At 39.6% G+C, this 15,653-nt stretch overlaps 1 protein-coding gene across 4 annotated transcripts in view; it reads left to right on the forward strand.

Annotated features, from left to right (window-relative positions):
* ctnnd2a (catenin (cadherin-associated protein), delta 2a) overlaps window positions 1–15,653 on the forward strand; it is a gene marked incomplete at both ends in the record, with an annotated part of 230,044 nt that overhangs the window by 203,331 nt on the left and 11,060 nt on the right. For all 4 annotated transcript variants that reach the window (XM_079259472.1, XM_079259473.1, XM_079259474.1 and 1 more), the window contains 2 exons: window positions 9,696–9,948; window positions 11,806–11,890. In XM_079259472.1, the coding sequence (XP_079115598.1) occupies window positions 9,696–9,948; window positions 11,806–11,890 (338 nt within the window). The remainder of the gene's footprint in view (window positions 1–9,695; window positions 9,949–11,805; window positions 11,891–15,653) is intronic.

Below are 15,653 nucleotides of genomic sequence, written 5' to 3' on the forward strand. Positions count from 1 at the left end.
AATGGACTGGTGCAATAACAATGACGTTATTCCATTCAGAGGAGGCTCTAATGTTACAAATCTGCTCAACAGGTGCTTTTATCACATTAACGGTTTCTCATGTTATCTTTCCTCCAGTGACCCAGAAACAAACCCGTCCTGAGCAGAAGGTCTTCTGATGCTTTACATGTACATTATAGAAGCAATGAGAGAGGAGGCTGCTTCTCTAAGGCATAAAGTGTAAAAAGCTTTCAGGGTTAAAGAAAAAAAAACTTATTCTGAAATGAAAAGATTAATTTCCACAAGGGTCCTTAATATCAGCTACTTCTTTATAATGACTCACTAATGAAAAGGTGGCTTTAAATATTCAATTGCAAACACTTTAAGTCTAATAAGGGTAATCAGTAAGCGTTTCTTAGCTGGTGTTTTATGTTCCGGTTTCAACCAAATGGTCGAAAGTGACAGCTACAAATGACGGGACTCAGAGTGACACTCACTGAAAGAACGTCTCAAAAGCTGCACAGAGAAAAGACAAAGGAAGGAAGAAAAAGGTGAGAGGGGGATCAGTCGGGGCTGAGTTTTGGCTCCTGGCAAGGTGTGAGCTGATGTGTGTCGATGGAAGAGGCAGAAGCCAAGCACTCATGAGAGATGAGCCCCATTTGGCCCATCTTCATAAACTTTATTCAGCACCATGGCTCTAAACTCTGACTCAGACACAATTCATCTTTACACCATGCACTTCTGAAAAACAATGGTTAAACCTCCCCAAAAGCACAAAACGATTTCACAGAGCAGCTGGCGTGCTGCAGGATCAGAATTTCGACTGATTGTCATTTTGCATGGTTAATCTGCAGAGAATCTCCTCCTTCTAGAAAAATTAAAAACCAGACCTTTTTATCCATTAAACCTCAAGCACAAGGTTGCCATAACTATCATGGAAGAATTGTGGCTCACATGAGAGCTCGGCAGATTGCAGCGAGAAGCCTCTTTTGCACATAACAACCTTTGTGTCAAATCTTTTGGAAAGCCCGGTGTGATTGGATCACAGTGAGACAAACAAGAGGAGCTCCTCAAGGAGAGGCACCAGACTCCAGGAAGAGAAAAAGGGAAAAAGACGATCAAGTCGGGCTAAGAAAACGGAATACAGAACGACGGAGGATGAAAACGACGAGGAGAGGGTTGATGGCTAAGATTTAACTGCAGACATATGCTTACACGTCAGTGTCTGTAACATGATTTAGCGCCATATTGATGTCTGTAAGAATCATTCTTCTCATCTGTCAATGCTTTGTCTCCTCCTGATTTCACCTCCTTCACAGTTTTCATTTGCATAATATACTCCATGGCTATGTAGCAATAAATGAGTCCCATTCAGAGCGACACTGCCTGTCAGTGCAATTCTCCCCCCATTTACTTACAGATGGTAATTTGACACACATGAATTGGGAAAAACACTTGAACGCCAAAAGACACTGTATGTGTTGTTTTGACTTTTTTCTTTTCTTTTTTTTTTTTTTAACCGGGGCAGCCATTTACGTCCGCATGCTGCGCTTGCAATCAAATCCAAACTAAGGTTAGTGTTTAATGAAAAAGTGATTAATGCAGAAATTTGTATTCATTTAAGGCATTTAATGAGGTAATGTGTTTTTGTACAACGTGACTTGCTCCAACTGCTGAATCTAATTGAGTCCTTCAATTATGTGCACACGTGCATCAGGGTTAATTTAATTTTATTCCAAACATGAATTTTTAATATATTGTGCCATTTAGGGAATAACAATACAGTCTGTGACTTGCGAAAGGGGAGAATAAGACGTGAAAGGTTTGGAGGTAAACTTTAAGCGTTAGAGTAAACAGCTTAACACGTTTCACAGAAACCTTTTTCATGAAAAAAAATCCACATTTAACGCTTAATTTTTCAGCTCTTAATACCAGATTTGCTGGTAAACAACTTGCAACGGTGCTGCATTAGTTTAACCTTCAACATCAAACACATTTTTCTACCTGAAAGTGGCTCAAGACCACCTCTTTTTTTCATGCAAATCAAGCCATTTGCTTGTTTCGCTGCACATCCTGGTTTAATCAGTGTGAACTCTTTCGTGATAAGCGTTTGAGACCCTGACTTCTGTTTGAATCACATTAAAAAAAAAAAAACACCATCACAATGCTCATTACTTATTTTTCTGATTGCCTAGGGAAAAAGTTTGCAGGGGATATGTTATACCTGACTGATTGCTGAAACAGAATAAGTGCTTGTCATGTCTGAAATGATTAATAAAAAACACTTTCCTGCAGAAATTTAAATGTCAAATAGTAAAAACTCAAAGCAACTCTTCACTAAAAGCGACATGGACTCAAAAAATAAATTAAAACCAGTATCTAATGCTCGCAGAAAAACATATTCATTGTTCTCTGTCTCTGCTTCTTCACTCTTTATTGGCTTTATCCTCTTTTCTCTTTCATTTGTATTCATTATGACATGATCATGCCCACCTTCCTGCCTTCAACATGAGTATTAGAGCTTTCCTCCACCTCAGTCTGCATCTTTCTTTCTCTTCCTTCTTGAATCTCCTCTCATTTGTCTGTCCCACTCCCACACCTCCCTCCATCTCCGTCTCCTTCCCGTGTTCTCTCAGACATGAGCTCATAACGGCTCCCCCCCCCCCCCCCCCCCAACCCCCCGTTGCAGTCTCTCATTCTTTGTGTCTCGCATTGATGACATCAGTGCCGGGGAGTGTTACTGTGGAAACCAAAGCAGTGCGCCACAGGGATATCACTAATTGCATGATTAAGTGTGTGATTGTGCGTCAGAGTGTGTTTTTGTTAGAGGTCAGATACCATAATGCGCAGACAGAAGAAGGTGAAGAAAAGTCATCCATCTACTCTGAGACTGGACTAAACTGGGATAAAAATCTGCATTACAAGCTGCTTGTGCATTTTGCCAAATGAAGCAAATATTTTTAGAACGCCAAACAAGGTCCATTTTGTGCTGTCCTTACCCATGCCAGTTTCCACAGATTCTGCTATCCCTTCTGTCAAAGAGCTGCACGACTGTAGGCATAAACAACTTCGCGAGCAGACTGAAAGACAGCACGTCTGCATCCACCAACTCGCACAAAGTTGACACACTCTTCTCTGTCCTTCTTTCAGCAGCACTTTATGAAATTTCTCTGTCCCCTTCGGGAGAAATTGTTTTGTGCGCGTGAGGCTTTGGCATGTCTTTTATCAGCACACTTTGTTCTCCCTGGCATTCCTCATCCTCTGTGCCTCCATGCCAGACAGGGAAGCACGATCGGCAGAAAGAAAGAAGAATAGAGAACAATGAAGTGAAATGGAGAAAAGGACAGAAAGTGCTGTCATGCGATTATGATATTTTACTTGCAGCTGTTACTCCAGGATCTGACTCGCGTTCAGGTGGTCTTTGAAGGTGCATAGGCCTAGTTTTAATCACTGTTTTTGTATTTTCATAGTTTGGCATTATTGATTTTTTTTTACAAGCCTGCTGATCATTGCAGCAAAGCCTTTTCTCACACCATAAGAGTGAATACCTTAGTTTCTTCTGTGATCTCTACTTAAATTTGTTCATCTATACATCTTCGTAAGCAGGTAAGTTTTTTCAGAATGCCTTTAATGATGCCACAGGTTCTTTAAAGATGAACAAACATCCCTGCCTTTCCTCCCTCTGTTCTCTCCCTGCCATGCAGTTTCTGCTGTAAACCCATCTCCTGCAGACATCAAAGACAGAGTGTGGGATATAACCCGTGTGAAAAAAAAGACCAAACTCAGGAGGGCAGAATATTTTCTAACTGGGAAGCAATGGCATGCCACTTTCCAATTTTCTTCAGTTTTCTGACCTCTTTAGACCCGCTGTGTTTCATGACTCCCCTCCATCTTATTATTTTAAATTTTAAAAAAAAACCAATGGGAATTAATGGGTATTCTTTTTTTGTTTGTTTGTTTTTCTTTTTTACTTTCCCAGTAGGTTTCAGACTAGCTTTAAGTTATTAATATATATTTTGACCTGATTAAGTATTTTTGCATGGACTCTGGATATGTCTGTCATTATCTGCATACAGTAAATCATCCCATTAAATAAAACATAAATATGTGAGAAATAAATAGCTTTGGAGAACCTTCTTCCCTTTATGAATGACAGAATATTTCATAATCCATTCAGGTTTTCTGTGTAATTTGGATGAAGTCATATTCAGTTTGAAATCTCATTGACTGACATGTGAGGATGTCACCCACATCACTTTCATGTTGTAAGTGAAGGAGCGACACCCTGTTGCTTTGAATCTGGCGCCACCTGTCAGCGATGCGATGATCTGCAGATTGAATCACCTGAAGGAGGAACTGATTATTATCAAACCAGGGTTTAGAAACATTTGTTTTGTCATAGAATAAATAATACCACCTTTCAAATATAGATTAAATTCTTTTGGCTGCCTGCTTTCAAACACATTGGTAGTATGAACAGATTCAAGCCTCTCTTGTTGAGATTACAGGATAACAACACATGAAAACTTTATCTTAATACTGAATGCTAAACATATGGTCATCTTTACATAAAAAAATGTTTAAACAATCCAGACTAGTACGAGTAAAAGTAATTTATTTACATTTTCAAGTTTCTGGGCTTTGATTAAGCCCAGGATATGACTGAACAAAAACTTTCAGAAATGTAAATGAAAAAGAAATTTTGATATTTTGATGCATACAGCAGCGCACCTCAGTGACCCCATTGCGATTAATGATAACTGCACATTAACCATTTTTTATTCTCAGACAGACACCAAACCAATCAAGCTGTTTCATCTTTCCCCCACATCCCTGAGACAATTACCTCCAATTTTACTTCAATAACGCTCTCCATTCTCCATCAGTAAACAATCAAATCACTCCATTGTTGAGGGTAATTGGATCTCTTTAAATCAAATCAGCCATTATGGCCGTGATGAAGCACAGCCCGCTCAGCGAGAGTTTGTGAAACATGAGGGAATGCAGCACAGGAATACATTAACCGGCTCTGCCCCGCAGGTGAGGATAGCTATATTGGAGGAGTTGTGTAATACAGGTTTATTAGGCTGTGCGGTGATCAGCACAGGGCTTGTTTCTCTCCTCCAGGACATGTACCAGGTGTAGTTCACATTTCAGTGACAGAGACTCTTTCTTCTTGTAAGAAGAAAGAGGGGTGTAGAACTCCCGTACGTAGGTGTTGTATGTGTCAGAGTAGGACTTTAAAGGAGAACGAAGCACCTCCCCCTCATAAAAAAAAAATCCATGTTAATTCACTTCCCTGCGCTTTTATTGTTTTTTTTTTTGTTTGTTTTGTTTTGTTTTCTGTCTTGTTTTGATTGCTGTCCGGTTGCAGAAACTTTTCTAGCTTCCACATTTCTAGCTTTGCTTCTGTGCTAAAACAGCAGCTAATTACATCTGTTCTTATTTATACCCATTTAAACACATTTCGATCAGTAATTTTCAAACATTTAACTAATAACTCTGAGAGAGAGACACCATTTATTTGCACCAGCATTTCAGTAGATAATATTTTCAGCAGGATAATTAGCTGTAAAGTCACATTAGGGAAAGGGCAGCAGCATCTCCCTCTGGTCCATAACGATCTATCATTGATCAGTGAGATTCTAGCTGGCTTTGGATGTCTTACTGAAGAGGCCAGATTTTACTAACTTTATATTTACTTTTGTCTGTGCCTTTTATCCATTTTAGATTTGATATTTTTCTCATTTTTATCAGAAATGCTGTGAGCAAACAAACACTGTGAAACTGGGTTGAAAAATACGTGATATGCTTTATAAAGTACCTTTCACATCAAAACAAAGAAGTGAAATTTACTCCAGAAAGAGAGCAAACAACTGGAAACCGAGGCAGATAATGAGCCATGTGTCTGTTGAGGTGAGATGTGTATCAGCGTACATGCACAGCTGTATGTGTGTGGATCATTAAGGTGAAGTGTATGTGTGGAAAAACTTTCTGGAGACAACATCTTCCCCTAACTAGATTGTTATTAAAGGGATTGGGGGAGGTGGGGGATAAAATCGATGGCTGCTTCGTTTGATTTTGCAGCAAGGAAAACATTACACATTGCATTCGCCTCAGCATATGCTAATGTATGTTGCGGGCTAAATGCTTTCTTTCCAGAGTTTCCCATCCATCTTCTCTCCTCTCTCCCGGTAGACTATGGTGCTGAATCTTCCCTTATGTCTTCATATCATTCTTTCCTTTCCAGACTCACCCCCAGTGGCATAAATGTGATGATGTTACAGTGGCTGAGAGAGATATGCCTGGACATAGAGGTGTACCCACAAGCATATTTATCGGATATGCTGACGGCAACTTATCACCAAATTCTGTCGATAAGCAGAAAATATTTATGGCTGTAATCGTTTCTCAAGACGTCACTGTATATTTGTTATTGCTGTTACCTGCAGTGGGGTTGGCTGATGAATTATTCCTTTACTTTATCAGTAAGTCAGTCATTCTCTGAGAAAATGATCTGTCAGTCTGTCGGTAAATTAACAAGTCAGTAAATCATTTGTGCTCTCAGTCGGTAAATAATTCAGTCACTCACTCAGAAATTAGTTAGATCTTTAAAGAAAGCAAGTAAATGAGTTAGCCTTCAGCCAACAAATCAGTCAGGAAATTAGTCACTTAATTCAAGTCAGTCAAATAATGAGGCTTCCTCTTAGGATTCAGCTTAAGTTTGTCTTCACAGCCAAAAGACAATGGCTGCTTAACCTCTACTCAGCCTGCCACCCTCTGATAACACTTGGCCAATTAACTCCGTTTTTATGGATGGAGGTTGAATGTGTGTGTGTGTGTGTATGTGCAGTTGGTTTCTTGTGTGTGTGGATTTGAAGCATCAGCATATGTCTTTGTGAGTCTTCACAAGTGAAATTTAAAGAATATGAATCAACAACTTAAGAACATATACTGTGTGTATATACACACTGATTCAACCTTACTGGGATCGGCTTGGACACCTCTTTGGCTTCAGAACTGCTTCAATATTGATGATATAGATTCAACTTGGTGTTGGACACATTCATCAGACATTTTGCTCCATGATGACATGAAAACTGGAGATGTGCCGGCTGCACATCCATGATGATCACATCCCACGTTTTTGATTGGGTTGTAATTTGGCAATGGGGAGGCCATTGGAGTACAAACTTTTTGTCATGTTCAAGAAACCAACTGGAGACAATTTGAGCTTTGTGAAATGGTGCATCATCCTGCTGGAAGAAACCAATCAGAAGATGGTATACTCCGGTCATCAAGGGATGGATATGGTCAGTGACAGTACTCAGGTATCTTTGCAGCTTACTGGGTGTTTTCTTTCATTGGGGTGGTGCAGCTAAGGTGTCCTGTGATTTGAAGGTTGGAGGTTTGAGTCCGGCTCTCCTACTCAGCAGCCCTGAGGCAGACACAAGTGTACTCTGCAGGCTGGTCCCAAGCCTGGATAAATGCGAAGGGCTGCATCAGGAAGGGCCTCTGGCGTAAAAACATGTGCCAACCGTGTGGATGGAACTTCTGTACGCGCTTGGTAGTTGAAAGTTGATGATCCGCTGTGACGACCCTTTAAGAGTAAAAAGCCGAAAAGGGAATCGACATTGGATGTTCTCTTTTACAGACCATCCTCTGTAAGCTCTAAGTTGCATGAAACCCATGCATTCCCAGTATGATCCCACCAGCTCAGCAGTTTCTGAAATACTCAGACCAGCCTGTCTTGCACCACCTACCGTACCATATTTAAAGTTACTTGAATGCCAGTTGTTATACCTGGTTTACACTTCAGCAAGTTTGTAAACCAAACCACTTCAAAGTATTTGTTCTTTATTAGTTTTTCTTTTCTTTCCAACTTCAGCAACTTGTGTTGATCATGTCATCATGCCTAAATGTGTTCAGTTGCCTCCATTGGCTGGTTTACTTGTGTTAACAAGCATTTGATCGGATGTATTTTACTAAATTACAAGTAAGTGTTTTATGTATTCGGGATTTACTTCCAGGTTTAAAGATCTTTGAAATAACAAAGTTGGATTTTGTCTGGGAACAACTTTTTAAGTATAATGTGGTTTAACAGGGTAATATGATGGTGGTTTTTTTTCTATTGTTTAGTTCTTTTTAAAACCATAAAGGAAGGAGGAAGAGCATATTCTGTGTTCTACTTTCAAAGGATCAAATCTCTGTGCTGCGAAGCTGCTTTTGTTGTAACTTGAAGCTTTCAAAGTAGCAGGAGCTGTGGAAGATTGGTCATCTTATGCAAAGTGGCAGTTAAAAAAAAAAAAAAAAAAAAAGTGGTCATTTTGGACTGTGTGAAAAGAGAGTTGTTAGGAGGTGTTATTTCACAACCAATGAAAGAAAGAGCAACACTCAGTGAAATCCAAAAGCCTTTTATTCTAAACCGCTTGTTTTCGCCGTAGTTTTATTCAGCTTCAGGAGAAGATGTAATAATCTGCTTGAAGATGATATAACACAGCCAAAAGGTCTTATTTTTCATCCGATTCTGCTCCATGCATTTTTATTAAATTTAGAGAGAGAAATGACTCGCAGTGAGGAGCTTCTCTTTGTTGCATGCACACAAACCTGGCACTGCACTGTTTTGCATAACATCCTTTGTCACTTCCAGCAGCACACGTTGCAGGCAGGATGATTCGTTCTTGTGGAAATAACTGTTGGAAGTGCAGCCTTTCATGCGCTTGGAATGGTTCCATCCACAGCTACGGATCATTATTCAACATTCACCTCTATGTCGAAATTGATTGTTCTGTACCTGAAACAGGACTTGTGGGTTTTGTCACGGATTGTTGAAGACAAGCATAATTGGCAGGTTTTATGATGGTCAAGACATTTCTTATCCTTCAGCTGCTGCTCATGTTTGATTCATCGCCGCTCACCACCTTAGTCAGCACAATCCCATCTTTTATCTGCTCAGTTCAGTTCTGACCCCCCCTCCGTTCAGTCCTCAGCATCTCGTTCTGATGGGAATCTCCTCGGTGAGTAGCTTGTAGATGACTCAGGCACCTGAGGAAATAACAGTCACTTGTTGCATTCGTTCGGATGTGCGTGCCAGTTTGATGACTTGGTGTGACAGAGTGGGATTTTATTTTCTTCAGAACACACACGCACCAACATCTGAATGTATGTCAGCAGACTGTATGTTAACTAAGAGGATCGCTATTTGAGGGATGTTTTAACCTGTTTGGTAGAACTGTAAATGCATCAGGTAGTCTTGTCTTTAGCCTTTTAACATTTTTCTTTGTAACACAATATGCTCCTCCTAACTGTAGGTATTATTAGCTCAGTCAGCTGCAAGATTTGTGGCCTTTCACATTTAAAATCATCTTATTCTTAATTACCTCCATTCTATTTTTGCCTGTCTTTGAAAATGATCTTTTTTTCTTTTTTAATTTTTTTTCCAGAGATGTCTAACTTTTTACAATAATAGCCAGTCTCCATTAACATAGGATTTTCTGCATATGTACATCAGAAGATCTGCAGTGTACCCACACAAAATGCATCTTTGTTTGTCTTCCACCTGTCATTTCCTCCCTTACTTACTAAAATAACTCTACTCATCTTAACTGTGTCAACTTCCTTTGGATTTATCTAGCTAAATCATGTGACGACAACATGTTTGGGTGTAGTTTTTTTTTTTTTTTAACAGTTTTCTTTCTTCTCTCTACAAAATGCAGGTAAATATGCCATGAGAGATCTGATCCACCGGCTACCAGGCAGTAGTAGCAGCAGCAGCAACAATAATACCACCACTACTGGGACGTCTGGCAACGCAGGCCCTCCCAGTAAGGCCATGTCAGACGATACAGTAACTGCCATCTGCTGCGCGCTGCATGAAGTAATCACCAAGAATATGGAGAATGCAAAAGCTCTACGTGATGCTGGGGGCATCGAAAAGCTAATTGGCATCGCCCGCAGCAAAGGAGACAAGTGAGTGGTATAAACTGGCTCTGTTATTCTTGAGTGTTTCAAAATGGAAACTTATTTCTACACTTGAAGTTATGCAAAAAGAATGAGAGGAAAAAAAGGAGAAACAAACTTAGTCAGACTTAAAATCTGCATCATTAAAATAGAATTACAAAGTTTCTTTGTGCTTTTGCAGCTTATGCAACATGAAGACTGGTGCATATGTGACGTAAGAAATATTAAAGTTCACTATGATTTAGGTTCTTGCAGCGTATTGGAAAGATTTGATTTGGGTTGTATTCAGGTGCAAAATACAGATTTTAATCCAGCATGTCAATTGAGGATCCCGTTTGATTTTAAACTAGCATCCCATCGGGTTCTGCAGAAGTCTGTAAAAATCATGGCTTTTCCATTTACAGTACGTTGAATTTTTTAAATCAAATCACAAGACTTGCAGAATTTGTATCATTCCATTGATGGACATTCGCATCACTGAGAGCAACTGAACACTTTTTATCAATCCCAAGTCCAGCCATGCAGCGAAGGATATTTTAGTTTCTTTATTCCTCTCATGCCATCATTCACTCCACCCCACATGGTCAGTAGTGAACCGTAATGCAGCCTCACATCCATCGTCCAGTACTGCTTCTGCCTTCCTGGTGACCACTCATCTACAAAAAAACCCAGAGTACAACAAGGAAGACGCAGACAAAATATTACTCTTGTCATTATGGGAGACTGAGCAGGGTGTTCTGCCCAGCTGCCATGGCAACCAGCAGGTCAGGGGTTGCCATGACGCCAGAAGCCATCAGAGGGAGGTCAAATATTGATTTATTGTTATGGAGCGAGACTCGGCCTATTTTAGGGAAGTGCGCTTAGGGGCACCATTACAGAGAGAGATGAGGTGCTGAAAGAAACCTCCATAAATGCAAATTTCACAGTGACTGTAGCCATCAGCTAAAAACCCACGCATTTTTATTATCTTAGGCGCCAAACTCCAGTCCTCAAGAGTCCCTATCCTGGAGTTTTTTTTTAGGTTTCTCAGCTCCAACACACCTGATTCAAATCAAATGGATCCAACAGCTTCTCAAATTCTTCACAAAGACCTGTTGATTTCTGTCAGGGAAACAAGAAAAACCTGCGGGATAGGGGTCTTTTGAGGGTTGCCTTTTGAGTTATGTCCCTGCCACAACTTCACAAACATCAGCATAGTTTTGGCAGCAAATGAAACGCTGCTTCTTTTCACAAGAATTTGTGTCTCGGCGTGTCTGCTGCAGTCAAAGACAGTCATTTTGATTTGTTGCAGGAGGTAAGAATTAATGACATTAATGACTTAATCCTATCAACTGTCCGACACAGAGAGAACATGCCCGACAACAAGGCCTAATTTGAGTTATATACAGCCATCAGTACACCTGTTCTACTCTTGTTGTTTACAGATGCACCATCACTGCATTTTTTAGACATCCAAATCGTCAACTTTGATGCACAGCAAGATTTTAAGAACGATTTTTTTTTTTTTTGCCCTGGCCTAATAGAAAAAGAGAATCTCCTTCTGCTCCAGCTGTAGATGTTAGAAGGGCAAAGCTCATGAAGTGACTCCTAACAGAATCATTTTTCATCTAAGTAGCAGAGAGGGGACCATTAACATGGCAGAGTGGGTCATTTCAAACTCATCTGAAACGCTGCTTTTGCTCAACAAAAATTATTCTCTTCTGAAAAGAGTGATGGCCATCTCACTCTTAAAGCCATTACAAGTTTCATTGGCCTGCACATATCTTGTGCAGCTGGTGAGGACAGGAGGCAGAGTAATACGGCAACATGAAAATAAATGGAGTGCAGGAAAAATAACTCTCCATCTTTTTCCCCGTATCTCTCCAGACACTCAGCAAAAGTGGTAAAGGCAGCATCGCAGGTCCTCAGCAGTATGTGGCAGTACAGAGACCTGCGCTCCCTCTATAAGAAGGTAAGTGTAGCACAAAATGTGAACTGCTAACTCAGAAAATGTTGCACAGTTTGAACCCTCTTTACAGGTCATATGTTTGTTTGTTCTTTACCTCGCACAGAATTTAATTGAATTATATATTTTTTATATGATAATTCAAGTAAAAAATATAAAATATTTAAAAACTAGCAAGACGCACATCTCTCACAGTTATTGTTACTCTCAGCCTACAGAGACTGTGTCATGAAAGGGCAAGAAAATAACAAGCTGAGAGAAAAAACGTGCCAGATATCTAATTAGGTAGAGGCAGCACTTGTAATAATTATATTAGGTTTTGTTAAACAGCATAATGAGAAAAGTCATTGCTATATTTAGCAAGATGGCATTGAACTGTGTTAAGATGAGGGGTTTTCGCTTGCACTTGGAGCAGATGGGGGAAGCTGATGCTATATGGAGACATTTTAATGAAGCAATTAAAAAAAAAAAATCTTGCATACTGGATTTTTGTACATGAGCTACTAAAGATTTGGGTGTTTGCTTCTAGAAAGTTACACTGAATGAACTTCTGGATGATGTGTCTTCTGGTCAGGACCAGTCCTTGTTGCTGCTTCACCACTGTTCATCCCTAACATTTCCTAATGTTTTTGTAATCATTAGATTTCATGTGATATTTCAAAGGTAATTAATAGTCATTTGATAATGCTGGATATATAAGTCATTAAAAATATACAACTTCATGAGCCCCCTGAAGCTCATATATATGATGAGTAAATTAACAATATCTTGTTCAGTTTTTTTCCCATAATTAAATAAATAAATAAATAAATAAATGTGTCTACTTCTAGTCAAACTATAGGTTATATTTGTAACATATTGGAGTCTGTCCACTGTGTTGCATGCAGCTGTGTCTTCAGAAATGTATTCCAATCAGCCAAAGTGTTAGAACTGCTGACAGGTGAATTATATTGATTATCTTGTTCCATTGACATTTATCAAGAAGTGGACTATATTAGGCAGGAAGTGAACAGTTTTTTCTTTTTTTTTACTCTGAAGGACATATAATGGAGGCATTTGCATTGGTGGAATGAATGATGATGCATCTCCAGAACAGCAGGTTCTTGTGGAGTGTTTTTGGAAGACAGTGGTTAGTAGAAAGGGCTTTGACGCTGCTATGATGGAAAGGTGATGGAACCCACAATCCATCACAGCTTGCTGATAATGAATTTGCCAATGCTGACTACTGTTCACAGCCTATACCGCAAACAGAAGGCTGCTTGGTCTGATTTGTCAGATTGTCTATTAGATCATGTGGACTGTCAGAGAAGAGGCAGCTAGCAGAAGCCAACTGGTGCCATGGTACAATTCTCTGCATGATCTTTTGCTATTGGACTTTTATTGTGTGGATCTAATATGTGTGTGTGTGTGTGTGTGTGTGTGTGTGTGTGTGTGTGTGTGTGTGTGTGTGTGTGTGTGTGTGCGTGTGTGCGTGCGTGCGTGCGTGCGTGCGTGCGTGCGTGCGTGCGTGCGTGCGTGCGTGTACGCATGTCTTCGCCTTGAGGTCAATCATGACCACATGGAAACAAAAGAATAATGAAGTTCTGCTGGGCACCATTACAACCGAGCAGCTGTGGTTACAGAGGCAACAAGATCAATAACCGTGTTAGTCTCTGCAGGCTATGTGTGTTTTTGTGTTTTTTTTTTTTTTGTTTTCTTTCTTTCCTACTTTTCTTTCAGTCCACACAAACATGCATACACCCTCACTAATCCACATATGTAACATCATTGCTAATGGTTATTCAGCCCATTATGTGGTCTGAACGGGAAGAAGAAACTGCTGACTCATGAACGCTGTATTTAAAATGGAGCGCTTCCCGAATGGCCGAGACAAAGAAAGGTGAACGAACCAAATGCTGTCCAGCATAATGGTGTTTCATATTTGCATTGCTCCTGAGAAATCACTTCTATTCATGACAAATATGTGTGCATACAAATATTACTGAACACCACATTTTTCTATCTGAATATGTTCTTTTTTTTCTTTTCAGATAGCAAACACCTAGAAACATTTCCAGCTTGAGTTGTTGCTGTTGACTTGCTCGTTTTTTTGTTTTTTTTTTTGCCCTTAAATTCCCTGCAACATTAGAGGCATAATCATAGAGTTGAAGTATGCATTCAAGGATGTGTCCTTGGCTTTGAATCGAGGTTTTCACATTTATGACAAAATAAGTTGATGACTCATTTGCTACAGGCAAACACACAGTGCTGAATATACTAGACATGGACACATCAAAGAGCTCATATTGTGCTCATTTTCATCATTCCCTTTTGGAATTCACTAATCTAATCTTGCATGCATTAATTGATCAAAATATATATTTTTCTCGTGCATTTTTAAAGTCCCACTTTCCAGAGGGTGAGTTTGCTCTGATTGGTTACCTTTCTGGTCGAAAGTAGAGTTATTATTTGTTTTGGGTGTGCTGAACCAAGTAAAAGACAAGCTTTACGTAGATGTGTTACATGGTGATGCAGACAAGTGAGTGAAGCAAAGCCAAGACTACAGACAAGGTATAGTAGGCAATGTCAGCAGCAGATCATTGTAGGAAAGAAATATTCCCCTCGGCGTGGGCTTTGGAGTTTATTTCCATTATAAAACAAGGAGCCACTTTACTAGGAGCACATGCATATTGAAGTTTAATATAATACAACAGGCCCCGCAGCAGATATAACCTTTATGTTGAGTTCAGTATCCGCACATTTCTGGAGTTCTAGTATGCAGGAGCATCTCACCCATTTATTCCGTTTTATAGGTAATTGTTTATGATCAGGCCCGTCAGCTTTCATTGTGAGATCTTTGATGAAAAACATTTTACAAATCACCAAAAGAGATTGAGCATTGCTGCGTAATTCACTTCAGCAAGTCTTTTTTATTTTATTTATTTATTTTTTTTATTCCGTGATTATTTTCCTGCGATAACCTGTGCTCACTCTTGAATTTCAAGTACCTGAACATCAGTGTTCAAAGATATTTTTGCCTTTAAACCGATCTTGATAAAATTGCAAAATGCTGCTTTGAAAGCCGTTTCAGTTATTTGAAAGGTGAGCTTTAAAAACATATATATTGGAAATATTTAATAGCAACTCAAAGGATGTTTGACTCGTCTGAACCCACTCACTTCCTTGCGTGTGTGTCTAAATCTGACGTGTGTGATTGTTGGTGCAGTCGCTGCAGAGCAGGCTTCCCCAAGGCATCAGTGTGACCTCATCCTGAAGACTCGGTTGCTTTTCTTATTCGTCACCTTCTCATCACCCACCATTACTTAGAGCAGTTTCCCCATGTGGTCCATCTGAGCCTCATCTGCTTCACACTCCTTTAATCATTGCCACTGGATAGCATTACAGTTGACTGGATGGCTTAACACTCCAATAATCTGACATGAAGGACACTAACTTTTTACAGCAGCTATGCCCAGCAGAGACTCCTTGTTATGCATATGGATGCATATTTTTATCATATTGACGTTTGTTAAAGCTAACCCTTGTCTAATTATTTCAAATGTACATTTTAAAATGCAGTTTAATGCTGTTATTAGACAACCAGTTGGCACCGGTTGCACTTTCTTGGTAGTTTAGATCATTAAGTTGCTGCATTATTTTATTTACAGTCCCTTTTTTATACTTCACTACTACTATTGACTCTGTAAAGTTGGTGACAGAGCAGTCTCCTTTTCTGAGGAAATTGTGCAAGAGGATTCACATTTTGACTTGTATCACCAGAGTCCAGAGC

The sequence above is a fragment of the Telmatherina bonti genome, assembly GCF_933228915.1.
Source record: "Telmatherina bonti genome assembly, chromosome: 20".
Taxonomy (NCBI): domain Eukaryota; kingdom Metazoa; phylum Chordata; class Actinopteri; order Atheriniformes; family Telmatherinidae; genus Telmatherina; species Telmatherina bonti.